The sequence below is a fragment of the Amblyomma americanum genome, chromosome 1 (genome assembly GCF_052857255.1).
Source record: "Amblyomma americanum isolate KBUSLIRL-KWMA chromosome 1, ASM5285725v1, whole genome shotgun sequence".
Lineage (NCBI taxonomy): Eukaryota > Metazoa > Arthropoda > Arachnida > Ixodida > Ixodidae > Amblyomma > Amblyomma americanum.
In genome coordinates, this window is record NC_135497.1 from 220,166,356 (window position 1) to 220,179,375 (window position 13,020).

The 13,020-nt window shown below is 46.3% G+C and overlaps 1 protein-coding gene across 1 annotated transcript in view; it reads right to left on the bottom strand.

Annotated features, from left to right (window-relative positions):
* LOC144114645 (nose resistant to fluoxetine protein 6-like) overlaps positions 1 to 13,020 on the bottom strand; it is a 73,882-nt gene that overhangs the window by 13,734 nt on the left and 47,128 nt on the right. The window contains exons 8-10 of the mRNA XM_077648513.1: positions 11,533 to 11,634; positions 10,380 to 10,545; positions 4,305 to 4,384 (exon numbers count right to left, since the gene is read on the bottom strand). Of these exons, the coding sequence (XP_077504639.1) occupies positions 4,305 to 4,384; positions 10,380 to 10,545; positions 11,533 to 11,634 (348 nt within the window). The remainder of the gene's footprint in view (positions 1 to 4,304; positions 4,385 to 10,379; positions 10,546 to 11,532; positions 11,635 to 13,020) is intronic.

The following is a 13,020-nucleotide window of genomic DNA, read 5'->3' on the forward strand; positions in this document are numbered from 1 at the left end:
TTCATTCATTTTAAGCACATTTGTCTATTGCATTGCATTGTGACAGATTATTCACTGATTAAAAATAAAATTGGTTGCTCAAGACTGCATCAGCAGTCAGCGGACAGTATTTTGGGTTTAAAAGAACTCATCGGTTACGCTTCATTTTGGGGCAGAGAAATCGTGCCTTTTCAGAATCTGTTGTGCTTTTTAGTGCAAAAGCACTATTTCGCTAGCAAAGCAGAAAAACTCGAGGGATGTGTGAAGCCTGAACCTTTGACCCACGCGTATGGCTGCCAAAAGCGGCTGACGGCAAGATCTCGCATGAAGTTACCTTTGAGGCGGTGTTGCCTCAAGTGCTTTCGCACATCCTACTCGGTTTAACTACGGTAACACTATTTCATTTTTTTTCCTAAACAAAAATTGCTTTGAGCGCTACCCTCAAAATGGCTGCCTTTAACACAGTTAACACACTTTAACACAGTACGTATATCCCGCTGCGCTCTTCGGAGCCCCCATTCTGTTTCGAACAGCAGCCTGAAAAGGTTGCCAGCCGAGGGCATGTATTTGTCTTTGTGCCGCCGTAGTGTTCGATGTTAATCCTCCCAGGAGGGATGCCCAGGCCATGTATGCCGGGAGGCACAGAGACTAACAGTGCTCAAAGAAAAATAAAGGAAAGCTGCGACTATGCGCCGTTTAAAACTAGCTAGCTGAATATTTTAATACCCTTAATGACCGCAACAAGGTTCAATGCTTAATCAAGAGGCGAATGTATAACTGCATGCAACTGCAAGGCCAGGCCTCATTACTTCAGAAATGCCCATTTCAACGATTACAGCTCATCCGACTGCTGATGTAACACCGAAACATGGGTCCCAACAGCGTGCACTTATAGCTGTACCACCGCACTTTTTGCGCTACTCTGTTAAAGTTTTAATTAAGTTTTAATGCCTTTAAAATTAGGTCACGCTATATTTCAGTATTCGCTCCAGTAATTAGCGACATGTGGCCATATCCCAAACCAAGAAAACTTATTTAAGCATAAATACAATAGAAGCGAACAGTTCCTGTAAAGAACTAAGAAAGTATCAGAGAACGCCTCTTTTTTTTTGGGGGGGGGGGGGGATGCTGATTAGGCCCGGAAATTAGCTGCGTAATTGTTTATAAAGAGAGTAGCTTTTGTCGAATACATTAGAAAAGACTACTGGTAAAGCCACTTCTATGTGCTCGGAACCCACGGCCACTGCATGCCGCGCGCAGTGCGCTACCGACGTGAGCTAAGGCGGCGGCTCTCTCCCCTCTACTACGAAGTGTGTTTGTGTTACGTGTAGCCTACATTTGAAAGTATTCGCCGGAGCCACCCCCGACCATAGCGGCCAGTGTGGAACGTCCTGTTATACCGCAGGCGCCACGTATAAACTAATCGAACGATGAGGGCGGCAGCAGTGCGAGAACCCTCTTGCCTACCTACGACCTCAAGACTGTCAGGGCCGAGACCCTTGATACGTTGCTGAGCAAACAAGGGTGAGGAAATAATGATGCTGATGATTAATTTTTTTTAAGGCGCAAGGGCATCTGTGGCCAAAGAGCGCCATGCACAAGGTTTTCCTTTTTCTCGAAGTGGGGTCACGGACCCATTTCCCAAGCATTTCTCCCTAAAGCTTGTACCCATTGTATCACCGGTGGGCACCCGGCGGCACTGGGGATCGAATCCGGCACCTCCCGCATGCCAGGTGGATGCTCGAACGACTAGACCACCGCTGCGGTAAGGATAAGGAAATAGTTGGCTCGTTGGGATATACATTTGAAAAAAGCCATCACTCACTGAACGAAAACACAGATGAGTTTACTTTAACTTGACTTACTTAAATCGTCAACTTCAAACGCCGCAGTTCTCCTTCAAGGTTCGAGGCAAAACTGGAATAGAAGCATCTTAGGAAATAGCCCTCTTTACGCCCATCTGGTTTCAAGTTAGCGTTTACGCCAGTTGCTTGCGCACTTAATGAAAAGCCGCGTGGTCTGTTTCCCCGACATGGGCAGATGGCCTGCTGTGCGTTGTACGACTTTACCCAATGTTCGTATTGCATGGAAATGTACCTGTAGTTGGGCAGCTGCAGCGTGCTCCTAAACGACATAGCTTCTGAACAGGATGAAAACGGCGCGAAGGGCGTGTACACTCCATGCTTTCAATCCAATTTTTCAGGTCGAGTTCTACTGTCAGGAATATTTCATTTCCTCCTTTCCGTCACAGAGATTAACGCTACCGATAATGGGCCTGTTACTAATTCTCAAATTCACAACATGTTCATTTGCTTCAAGCCATGTGTTGGAGGTCAAAGTGTTCTCGAAGGTATCAGAGACTAGAGTACGAGCGCGCAAGCTTACGCGCAGGGCGAGCTGTGTTGTACACCGCTGGTCTTCCCGCAGAAGTGCAAAAACATTGTAGGCATGTCCATATGTCGATATATGCAGACGACATTTGTCTTTGGTTAACCGGATATCAACACAAACGCTTAGCTCTATTAGCGCGACAGGCCGTGCTTTCAGTTAAAAGTTACCTTCAAGGTGTTGGGTTGACTCTCTCGGTGGAAAAATCTGGCTTCGTCCTGTTTCCAGGTAGGGGACGACGGTATGCGCGGCTGAGCATAGACCTTGATCAGTCTTGCCTTCGTCAGGTTAACCACATACGTTTTTTGGGCGTCACTATTGACTCACGTCTACAGTGGCGACGAGCTGTGGACTCGATTGTGGCTTCACTATCTTCGCGTCTCAATGTGCTTCGTAGAGTTGCTAGTGAGCAATGGGGAAACCATCCTGCTTCAATGATCAGGCTTCACGATGCCCTGGTGACAAGCCGCATAATGTACCAGCTCCCTTTAATTTCCCCCTCGGTATCGCAGCTGGAACGCCTTGAGGTTTTGCACAGAATGGGACTAAGGAGGGCTCTCGGCGTTCCGCAGGCTGCTCCAAACAATGCAGTACTGTATAAGTCTCAATCGAAACCTCTTCGGCTAGCCGCTTCACAAAGACTTTTGCTGCAAATTGGCCGCCTCAGAGAGACTTGCCGGGAGAGCGCTTCTACAGCGCCTTCGAAAGAGATCTGAGTCCCGGGCGTACTTGGCTTTAAATACTCTTCGTTCTCTGGGTCTCGACCTTCGAGATCGACCTAAGACGTTGAAGCCACCTTGGTCCTTTCCGAGCCTCGATTGTTCCTTGACAATTCCCCACGTTCGCGCTAAGCGGAATTATCCTTTAGCGGCAATGCGTTCGCTCGTACTGGAACATCTTGAGACCGAATATGCCAGTCATCTTCAAATTTTTACAGACGGCTCTGTGGACAAGGTCAGAGGATCTAGTGCAGCTGCTTTTCATATTCCGTCTTTGAAGTATGATTGGTCTGTTCGTTTTACTAAAGTCGTGTCCTCCACAATGGCCGAAAGCGTTGCCATTGAGGCAGCTCTAAAGAAGCTACGGTGTTGTACGCCTCAACCTACTGTCATAATTACGGATTCAAAATCTGCCTTTCAAAGGTTAGAGTACGGGCTCCCCACTGATGCCTTGAGTCTTAGATCCCTACGTTTGGTGCAGAATCTACATAGCAAAGGCTTCTCTATACGTTTTCAATGGGTGCCCTCGCACATCGGTGTCTTAGGCAATGAGATAGCAGACAACCTCGCCCATACAGCTCTCTCCGGGATTCCAGTACATGGAGTCCCTCATGAAGTCAAGCAAATGTTCAGAGATGTAGTGTTGTGCCACTTCAGTTCTTTGTGGAGCTTTCCTCATCAGCCATGTGTGACCAAGGGTCTCAAAAGGTACCAAGCCACTTTGCTGCACCGCGTTCGCACGGAATCTGCTCGTACGCCGGCGTGGATGTATAAGACTGGCCTAGCGTTGTCACCATTGTGTTCAACGTGTGGTGTGTGTGGTGATATAGAACATTACCTCTTGTGCTGTACTTTGTACAACGCGGAACGGGCTGTGTTATTCGGATCCCTCAAGAAGGCAGGAGTTCCTCACAGTTCTCTTCAGGACATTGTTTTCCCGCGCGGAAACCAGTCGAGTAGAAGGGATGCTTCTCGCTTTCTTCTACTTTACCTGCAGGACACGGATTTGGCCTCCACATGGTGACCTCAGGAGTGTCTATTTGGGTTTTTGCGGACAGTGTTTCTGTGATTTCTATTTAAGTGTCGCTACGGTGGAGCAATTGCCGGCAGCAACTGCAAGGCTAATCCCACCGGTAGTTTACAACCACTCCACTCAACTCAACTACACCGTAGGTCCCGGCAAAGCACAAGAGCCCCGCGTGCGCGTCCGTTACTCACTTGAATAGCAGCAGGGCCAGGGGAAGTCCCACGACGAAATACTGCATGTTCAGCGACAGGAACCACGAGTGCAGCATGCACTGCAAGCAAAGGGGACAACGATGAATGTCCAGAGCATAAGATCCAAAACAATCCAAAACCTCTTTAGAGCGGAGTGTTACGAAGTTATGTAACAACATTTAAAGTAGCAATATGGACTTAGAAAGGCTTTTTTGGGGGATATTTGGCATTATCACTCCGCGCAGGGCTTCACATGATACTGGGCGCACACGGAAAAAAGCAAAACTTTTTTGGCTTATTTATTTATTTATTTATTTATTTATTTATTTATTTATTTATTTATTTATTTATTTATTTATTTATTTATTTATTTATTTATTTATTTATTTATTTATGCGTCTTTCAGCCGCGACTGCTGCAGTTTTATGGACACAATCGAACTGAATCCGGGGTGCTCGACTACGGTGAGCTTCATGTTCCACAATGTTGCTTTGACACGTACAAACCAACCAACCAACCAACCAATCAGTGTAACTGCATTCCTCTCTTTATTTCTCTTTCCTTCACTTTCAAACGCGTACGTGCGGTCTCTCTGCTGTGTTTTCAGCGTGAGTCGTTATAAGGAGCACACCCCCAGCCGTCACGTGGATGAAGTCCGTCCGAGGTCACTAACTGAAGTGGTCTGGAGAAACAGATAAGACGACGAATGGACGGGTGGCATTGGGAGAAACAAGGAAAGTAGGAGGAGAAATCAGAGGGAGGCTGTTGGGGACAGAGAGATTGAAAGATGAAATAAAAAACGCTGGCCAGGAGAAAAAGAGGGAGAGTGAAACAAGAAAACAAGAAGGGCGGGCAAGGGAAGAAAGGCAAAGGGGACAAAATGAAGGGACGCTACTGCAGACAGAGAAACAGAAAGATCTGAATATCAAGCGCGGGTATCGATGCCGCAAACTGCTCGTTATCGGAGTGGCGAAAGCCATCGGCCACGTGAGCCGGTTTCATCAGTTCTGTGTTTCGCCCCCCCCCCCCCCCCCCCCCAAACGGCTGCAGTTCGGAAGTGAAGTGCTTGGTAAGAAGATCCTCTCGGCAGGCGGTCGGAAAACCGAAATAACGAACCGAAAAACCAGCGCGCGCGAATGGCGCAGCAACTGCCGTGCGGCACTATAGACCACTATAGCCTCTCCCTGCTATATATGGGTGATGTGGAGAATTCTTATCGTGATGACGTGGCCATCAACAAGACACAGTTGTGCTCGCCACCGAGCAAGAAGCCTATCGGTGGCGTAGCCAGACCGAAGAATGGCATGCGACGGACTCCTTGCAGGAGGGGCTATAACACGCAGAGGGCGAACCTTCAAATGCTGGAACTGCCGCCTAGGACGAGGCTTGTGCTAGCAAAAAAAAAATGAAAATTTGTTTTGAGGAAATCAAGGGCGCACTTACTGTCTCACTTCTAGGTGGACATCTCAAGGGCGCCGTGAGGAAAAGTAGGAAGGTGAGTCTCCGTAGAGGCTCCGTAGTGGAGGACTTCAGAATAATTCCGACCCCCTGGGGATCTTTAACGTGAAGTGACATCGCAAAGTCTTTTGCGTTTCACCTCCATCGAAAGGTGGCCGCCGTGTACGATTTCCAAACCGGGTACTCCGGCTCAGTAGCCTAGCGCCCTAACCATTGAGCCACCGCGGCAGGCGTCCATACTAGCAGGGCCGTGCTGGAGCAAGACCGTAGTTTCATACGATTCCAATGGGTGCCTCACATATAGGTGTCATGGGCAACGAGGTGGCGGACAGACTCGCCATACAGCGCCGTTAATCCATCAAGAAAGGTCCCTCAAGATGCCAAGAGACTCTTCAGAGAAACGGTGTTCGGCATTTTCAGAACCCTGTGGAGGTCAACCTACAAGCCATGTGTGACCAAGGGAGGAAAGATCTCAGGCTACATTGCTTCATTGCATTCGCACGGGCTCTGCTCGAACCCCTGTGTGTGTGTATAAGGCGGGTCTGGCATCGTCTCCGCTGTGCTCCACACGTGGTGTGTGCGGTGACATAGAACATTTTCTCATGTGCTATCCAGTGCACAACGCGGAAAGGCGTGTGTTGTTCGCTTCCCTCAAGAATACAGGAGTCCCTCACAGTTCCCTTCAGGACATTGCATACCCGCGCGGAAAACAGTCGTGTGGAAAGGAGGCTTCACGCCTTCTATTAAAGGTCCTATAAGACTCGGATTTGGACTCCAGATGGTGAGAGCAGGAGTTGGCTGTTGTAGGTGATTGTGTTTGGAGCAATGTAGATAAGCCAGATGTCAAGTATGTACCTGCTTTGTGGACCATATTCAGCATTTAAGTGCCGCTACGGTGGAGCAATTGCCGGCAGAATCCGCAAGGCTAACCCCAACAACCTCAACCTCGTAGGAAGCGTCAGCGCTTAGCAGCCGCCGCTGCCGCCGCCCAGTCACCGGCTCATGCCGGTTGTTTAACTGCGCTGTTGCCTAGTTTAGCTTTTTTGTATTTCTTCTTCCTTTTATTTAAATTTCTTGAGCAGTGGTGTGTCTAAGACAGAATGCAAGAAAAGAACATGCACTAAAATGATGCAGCGTCCACAATTTTCATTGTCCGAGACCGTTAAGGAACTATATCAACGCAGATGAAACTTTTAAGACGAGATATAGGCTTCCTTTGTTTTTTACTGTGATGAGAGCGCATATTTGTGACTAAGGATCTTCCTATTAGTACTACTATCTTCATTGAATAAGAGAAAACAGCTGCGTAATGTTTTCATGTTCCGCCGTAGTGACCATTATAAAATACTGTGCGCACATGATCGACGGCTGATTAAGCGAACGCGTTCTTCAAACCCGCAAAAGAGCCCAATAAAGAAACCTCGAGCCTAAATATATGATGAGGCATTTGACTCTAACATACAGTATTCTGACGCATTTTTGCTACAATCATACTACATCAGCACTCATTTTTCCTCAATGTTTCCTTCTCAGATCGTTCTTTTTTTCTATTCGTTTTCTTGGCAGATAGAACTCGGCAGACTCAGTCGTAAAAATGATGCTTTATATCGCAATCCTGCTAGTTTCAAGACAAGCTAGTTTTTACCGAAGTATACTTCTGTCGTAACTATCGCAAGTTGAGGCAAAGGCAAAGACGAGTGGCCAATGCAAGCGCTCACTCGACAATTTTATAGCAAGAGGTGGAGGATGTAAGCGCACGTGCCATAGACCGATAAACGTGAAACACAAGATGAATATGTATTGGATCCTAGCTGAAATGCCATCTAGACAGGATGTCAATAAACTGAAACATTTTCTTGTGCAGCGTCGCGGATGTCCTGGCTCACTTTCGTTTTTCCCGTTCTGTGTGTGTGGTACGCTCTTGATACTTCCCGGGTAGCCCTACTGCTTAGTTCGAACAAACCTGGTGCTTTGCAATGTCACTGCGACTTTTTTTTTTGTACACAAAAAAAAAATATATGGAGTGTTATTTTTTCCTTGACTGTTCAATCGTGCTTCAATTCTGCTGCCCCCTTTCTGGCGAGCGCATGAAAATACGCAATGGCATTCTTGAACAAGCAAAAGTGATAAAATCATATCGAAAGAGCAATGCTAATGCAGCTGTGGTACTGAAGAAGGCACATACTTCCTCTAAAGCAGTTTTTGCGCCTTCTGTTCAGTATAGCAAGGGGAGCCGTACTGCTAGCAATGTAATTTGACGCTTAAGCAATGAACAGCGCAAACACTGCCTTCTGTCGTCGAAACTGACCAAGCAAGGTTTTTCATTTATGGAGACGAAAGAAACTATATTGCTTTCGCTCAGCGACAGCAACACTTTCATAGTCGAAGCAATCTTGACACCAGCTCGCTTAAAAACGTGGACTGCAGGGAACGGGCTTTTAAAAAATTAATGCGTACAGAATCAAAGCAGTCGTTTTCAATTTTACGAAATACGAATTAATTTGAAATAGTTGACAAATTTAGGATTCTGGATGTTGTCGTACACGATAATATCAGAAGTCTGTCATGTAAGCCAATAACTTGACTAAACTTGCTAGAGTCATGAGTAATATGCATCGCCTTAGAACAATTCTTCCACTCAAGATTTTACAGCTTCGGTACAAAAAGTTTTTCTAGCCCCAAGCGAACTATTGCTATCTTGTCTGTGACTCTACTACTGTAGGCATCTGAGAAAATTTCGGAAAAAAACAACAACTTGTACTTCGTATTTCATTTTGTTTTAGTTTTGGCCTAATCCCCCCCCCCCCCCCCCCCCCCGCAACGAAAAGAAATCGAGATCGAGATATTCATTATTTATAAACATTACCTTCTTTATCTCTCCTCTCCCTCTTCGCCTCACGTCAAAATATCCTAACCGCGCAACAACAATACAGCAATGATGTCATTGCGCCGGTTAATCTGTTTATCACTTTTACTCGCGAGCAAACGAGTACTATCTTGCTAGTAAATTTGTTTCTTTTTCCTTCAGTGTGTCGATTGCCATTTTGTAACTATTTGTTGTTGTTGTTGCTGCTGTGGTTGTATATGGTTCCGGTGATGTTAATGATGTCCATCTTTGGCAATTTGTTAACTCTGCTGTCAGTGATCATGTCACAGTCTGGAGTTCGTCAGACTCTTTGAGGTTATTTTCTTCGTCCCTCTTCATCTTTTGTGATGAACAAATAAATTTTGTTTTTATTATTCCTTCCACGTATACTAGCATGAAAGCACACATATACCTGTTCCAAAAGTTGCTACTTTTGCTTCAAATCTCGTCTTCATCGCGTTCGCCCAGGGAGGCAGGGCCGTAGCAGGAACAGCGCGGTTTTTTGCCTCCAGCCACCGCTCGAGGATCTCTTTCCCGCATAATCAAAGCCGTGTTCCAAAATCTGAGAATAATACCCCTGTCACACGGGCATTTCAAAGGCCCTCGAACCGATAGCCTATCGACTCAAAGGCGATCGAGCGCTGCTAGACGGGCAGTTTTAATGGACATCGAGTCAATAGTATATCGAGTCAACGGAGCAGCGCGGAACTCCATCGAGATTTCGAGGGCCTTCGAGCGCTGCCCAGTATTGCTAGCATTGCTTCGAGTGGCGCCAAGCGCACTTTCATACACGACACATTCATGGTACAAAAGCATGAACAAACATTATTCGCCTAGACTTTAATGCAAGCAGTCTGTACAAAAGTTTTGAAATTGTATCAGTCTGGTTTTAAGAGCATTAAGCGCATTAATTTCGCGCTGCGGTCTTTGCGTTGCTTGCGTACTTTGCGTTGACAACATGGCGGCGCCCTGCCCGCCCGCATCACAGCGATAACAGCTTCGTCGCTAATCCCTCAAAGCAATATCGGGTTGTAAGCTGTTGTATTCGCCTTCGATTTTCCCATTCTTACCGTCGCATGAAGAGACTCTTTTTGCTCGTCTTGTATTAAAGTGGCTAAAGCAGTGTCTGCATCTGTCCGTCGCGTACGTGCAATTAAAAGAGTTTTAAACGGCATGCGCGTATGAGTGTATTTTAGCATTTAGTATACATTTATCAATATATTGTTGTTATTTTTGCAAAATCTAAAGTACGATTGTGGCGCCACACAAGCTTGATGTAAGACACGAAAACCATTTCAATTGCCATTTGGATTTGCCGTGTAGCAGCGACGCAACTACATCGAGTTCGATGGCCCTCGACTCGATGGTCATTGAAACTGGCCATGTGACATGGGTATAAGTCTCTTACCTGCAATTTTGCACCCTAAAGAGACACATACGCGCGAACTTTCCTGGGTATGCTGCAAAAACAGAACCCTCCGATGACCCGCCACGCTGAGGACGCCATCAAGAAGAGCCGCAGCCCAGCCCATTCTCCGTGGACAAATGTTGCTTTGCGCAAATTGTCGACTTCTAATCAGTCCTGCCAGTGTCTTTTCTCTCTCTCTCTCTCTCTCTCTCTCTTTGTGATCGTTATGCCAAGCAGCCTAAAACCATACACCTGAAAAGGGTTAGTCTGTGCTACGACTCTTTAGTGAAATTATGGGTGCGATGGGAAATGCAGAATAGGCGAGAGTCGTCAGGCAGCTCACCATCTTGCTGTACGACAGGTAGTTGCTGAAGTAAAGCAGATTGGACCACCACCGGAGCCGGCAATTCTCGGAGGCTAGACCCAGCACGTCTTCCCACATGGGCCCACTGCCAAAGGCCGGCATCAGCACAAACAGAGCCGTGGCCAGCGCGAACGCAGGCGTCGTCCTGCACGCAGAAAAGCGGTAGAAGAGCAGTCACGAACCGATGGTATACGACTGCCGAAGAAAAAGGAAGCAAGCTCGAAAGTAACTACCGTGTCAGATAACGTTATGCGATGAGGATGGTGAACGTACAACAATCTTTCCTGATGTCTTCATTCCCAATCTCTTTAATATAATAATTTGCTAACTTTTTGTACGCTATTATTTTTTACTATTTTGTGTCAATCTGCTACCTAAACCGTTCTTCTCTGCTAATCAATAAAAATGGTTGATAGGCAGCGCTTGCCTGTGTCACTTCTCGTTAATTTGTCCCGCCGTCGCGCTGTTTCACTTTTTTCATTTTAGCTGCAACAATATTGATATAAATAATAATCACGATAAAAGTAGAATTCGAGAAGAGCAAGCTGATGGGCACGCCTTACTGTTATTATACCTTGCTTTTATGACAGGTGGGAAAAGCGGCGCTCGAAGTACCAAGGCGCTGAACCACTAAAATTTGAGACGTCACTTCCAACCAACAAAAGAACAATGTCGGGTATAATAAAAACAGCGAAAAAAAAGACTTGCTTTTTGAGAATAGCATGATATGACATTATCTTAACATAGCTTATTTAAATGCGATCAGTTCCCGAGCCCCATCAATCGGAATAATGTTTGCACACGAACTGGGTCAGTCAGCCACTTGGCCATCACAGATTAGCTCAGAGCACCAAAAATATGAGCAATGATATAATAGGGGAGCACCAGAAACGCCGCATGTTGTAGGTTAAAAGGGTAACAGTCTGCTTTCTCAGCTTTATTAGCCAAAACGTTTAACAAACCAGATTTTTTTCTTAAGAAATACGGTAACATACACCAGGTAGGTGGTGAAGACTGATAACACGCAAATATGCACAAATCGCCATACGGAACCTATTTTGATGCAGAGCAATATGAATTTATCAAAGATACCTGTGTCTTTATTTTGTAGGTTAATAATAGCGTAAGTTACCTCCAGTATCTGTGGAATACTGTAGAGATCATGCTCCAGATGCTGATGCGGCTGTTTGTCTGGAGGCACCTTCTGGTCTGGTTGTACGCAAGGAGCAGGCCACTGTCGAGAGAACAAGCATGAAGGAGACAACAAACCTTAAATGCTACCACGAATGAAAGAGTAACCTGTTTTGTTTTTTTATTTAAGGAATAGCAATGCGCCGGTGCGATTACGAAAACGCGCCGATTTTCTGTACGTGTTATAAATACGTAAACTTCGGAATACAAAGCTCTAAAGTATCCGAGATTACAGGAATTTCGCATTTCAATATCAGTTGACCCTGCCACCTAAACCTAAATGGCATATTTTACACCAAACCCTGCATTTCTTGTTGATGGTTTTATTTTGTTATCCATGAGAGTTCCTTATTCTTTTCTAGCGAGGTATGATAATATTAGCCACAATATACCTGCACACCCGAAACAAATATTTATTCTAATAATTTAGCACAATCAACAAATTAGGTTACGCGACACTTTTCGAAGTTTACTTGCCATCAGTGCATGAGAGTGCCCCTCTTTCGATGGGATGAGAGCAAAGCTTCGGCAAGGCTTTCGCAATATAGTATTGCCCTCCACCTCTGCGGAAAACCTTTTGTTTCCTCAGGGATCCAGCGACGGAATTCGGCGCGCTTTCCAGCTGCTTCTCGATTTCATTGAAACCGAGAAAAACCGTGCTCGCTTCTAGAGAAGAGCTCGTTTCTCCCCGCGCGCATTTTGGTTCCCGCATCGCCCAGACCGGTTCCTACGCATCCTCCAGCAAGCGCACCTTCGGGAGCGCCTCTGGCAAATTACAACAACAAAGTTGGGCTCCGGCAGGCCGAGCATCACCTGGCCGGCCCACAGCACGTTGCTCCCTCCATCCTTCCCTCCTCGCCTGACCCCCACCGCAGCGCAGCGACCATTTCCTCCCAGTGAGAGAGATTAAAGCACGCGCCGCGCGCCAACTTTCTTCTTTCCACACAAGAACCTCTTTCTCTCTCTCTCTCTCTCTCTCTCTCTCTCTCTCTCTCTCTCTCTCTCTCTCTCTCTCTCTCTCTCTCTCTCTCTCTCTCTCTCTCTCTCTCAGTGCATGCGAAGTGCTGCGGAGTATTGCCAATAAGCTGTGAGTAAGCAAGGCTAAAGGCTTTAAAAGTACCTGGAGTAACTTCTGACACTGTTACACAAGCTGTAATTAAATAAGATATTAATGAGCTTCTGCAAATTAAAGGTGACCGTAATCTCAGCCACCTCCTTGAGCACGCGAAGCTGAGCATGTCGCTACATTGTGTGTGCACCCGCTCTTGAAAGCGTTAATTATGCTTCAATCACTAAAGTAAATTACTGCGCCTTAAAAAATAGCTTTCTTGCGTACCGCCTTTGCCAAAAGTTACCATGCGACGGGGTGTGTTTCTCAGCCGTGTATCGGAGCCCTTGGGCATTCGTTAAACTGTACACATGTGTAAGG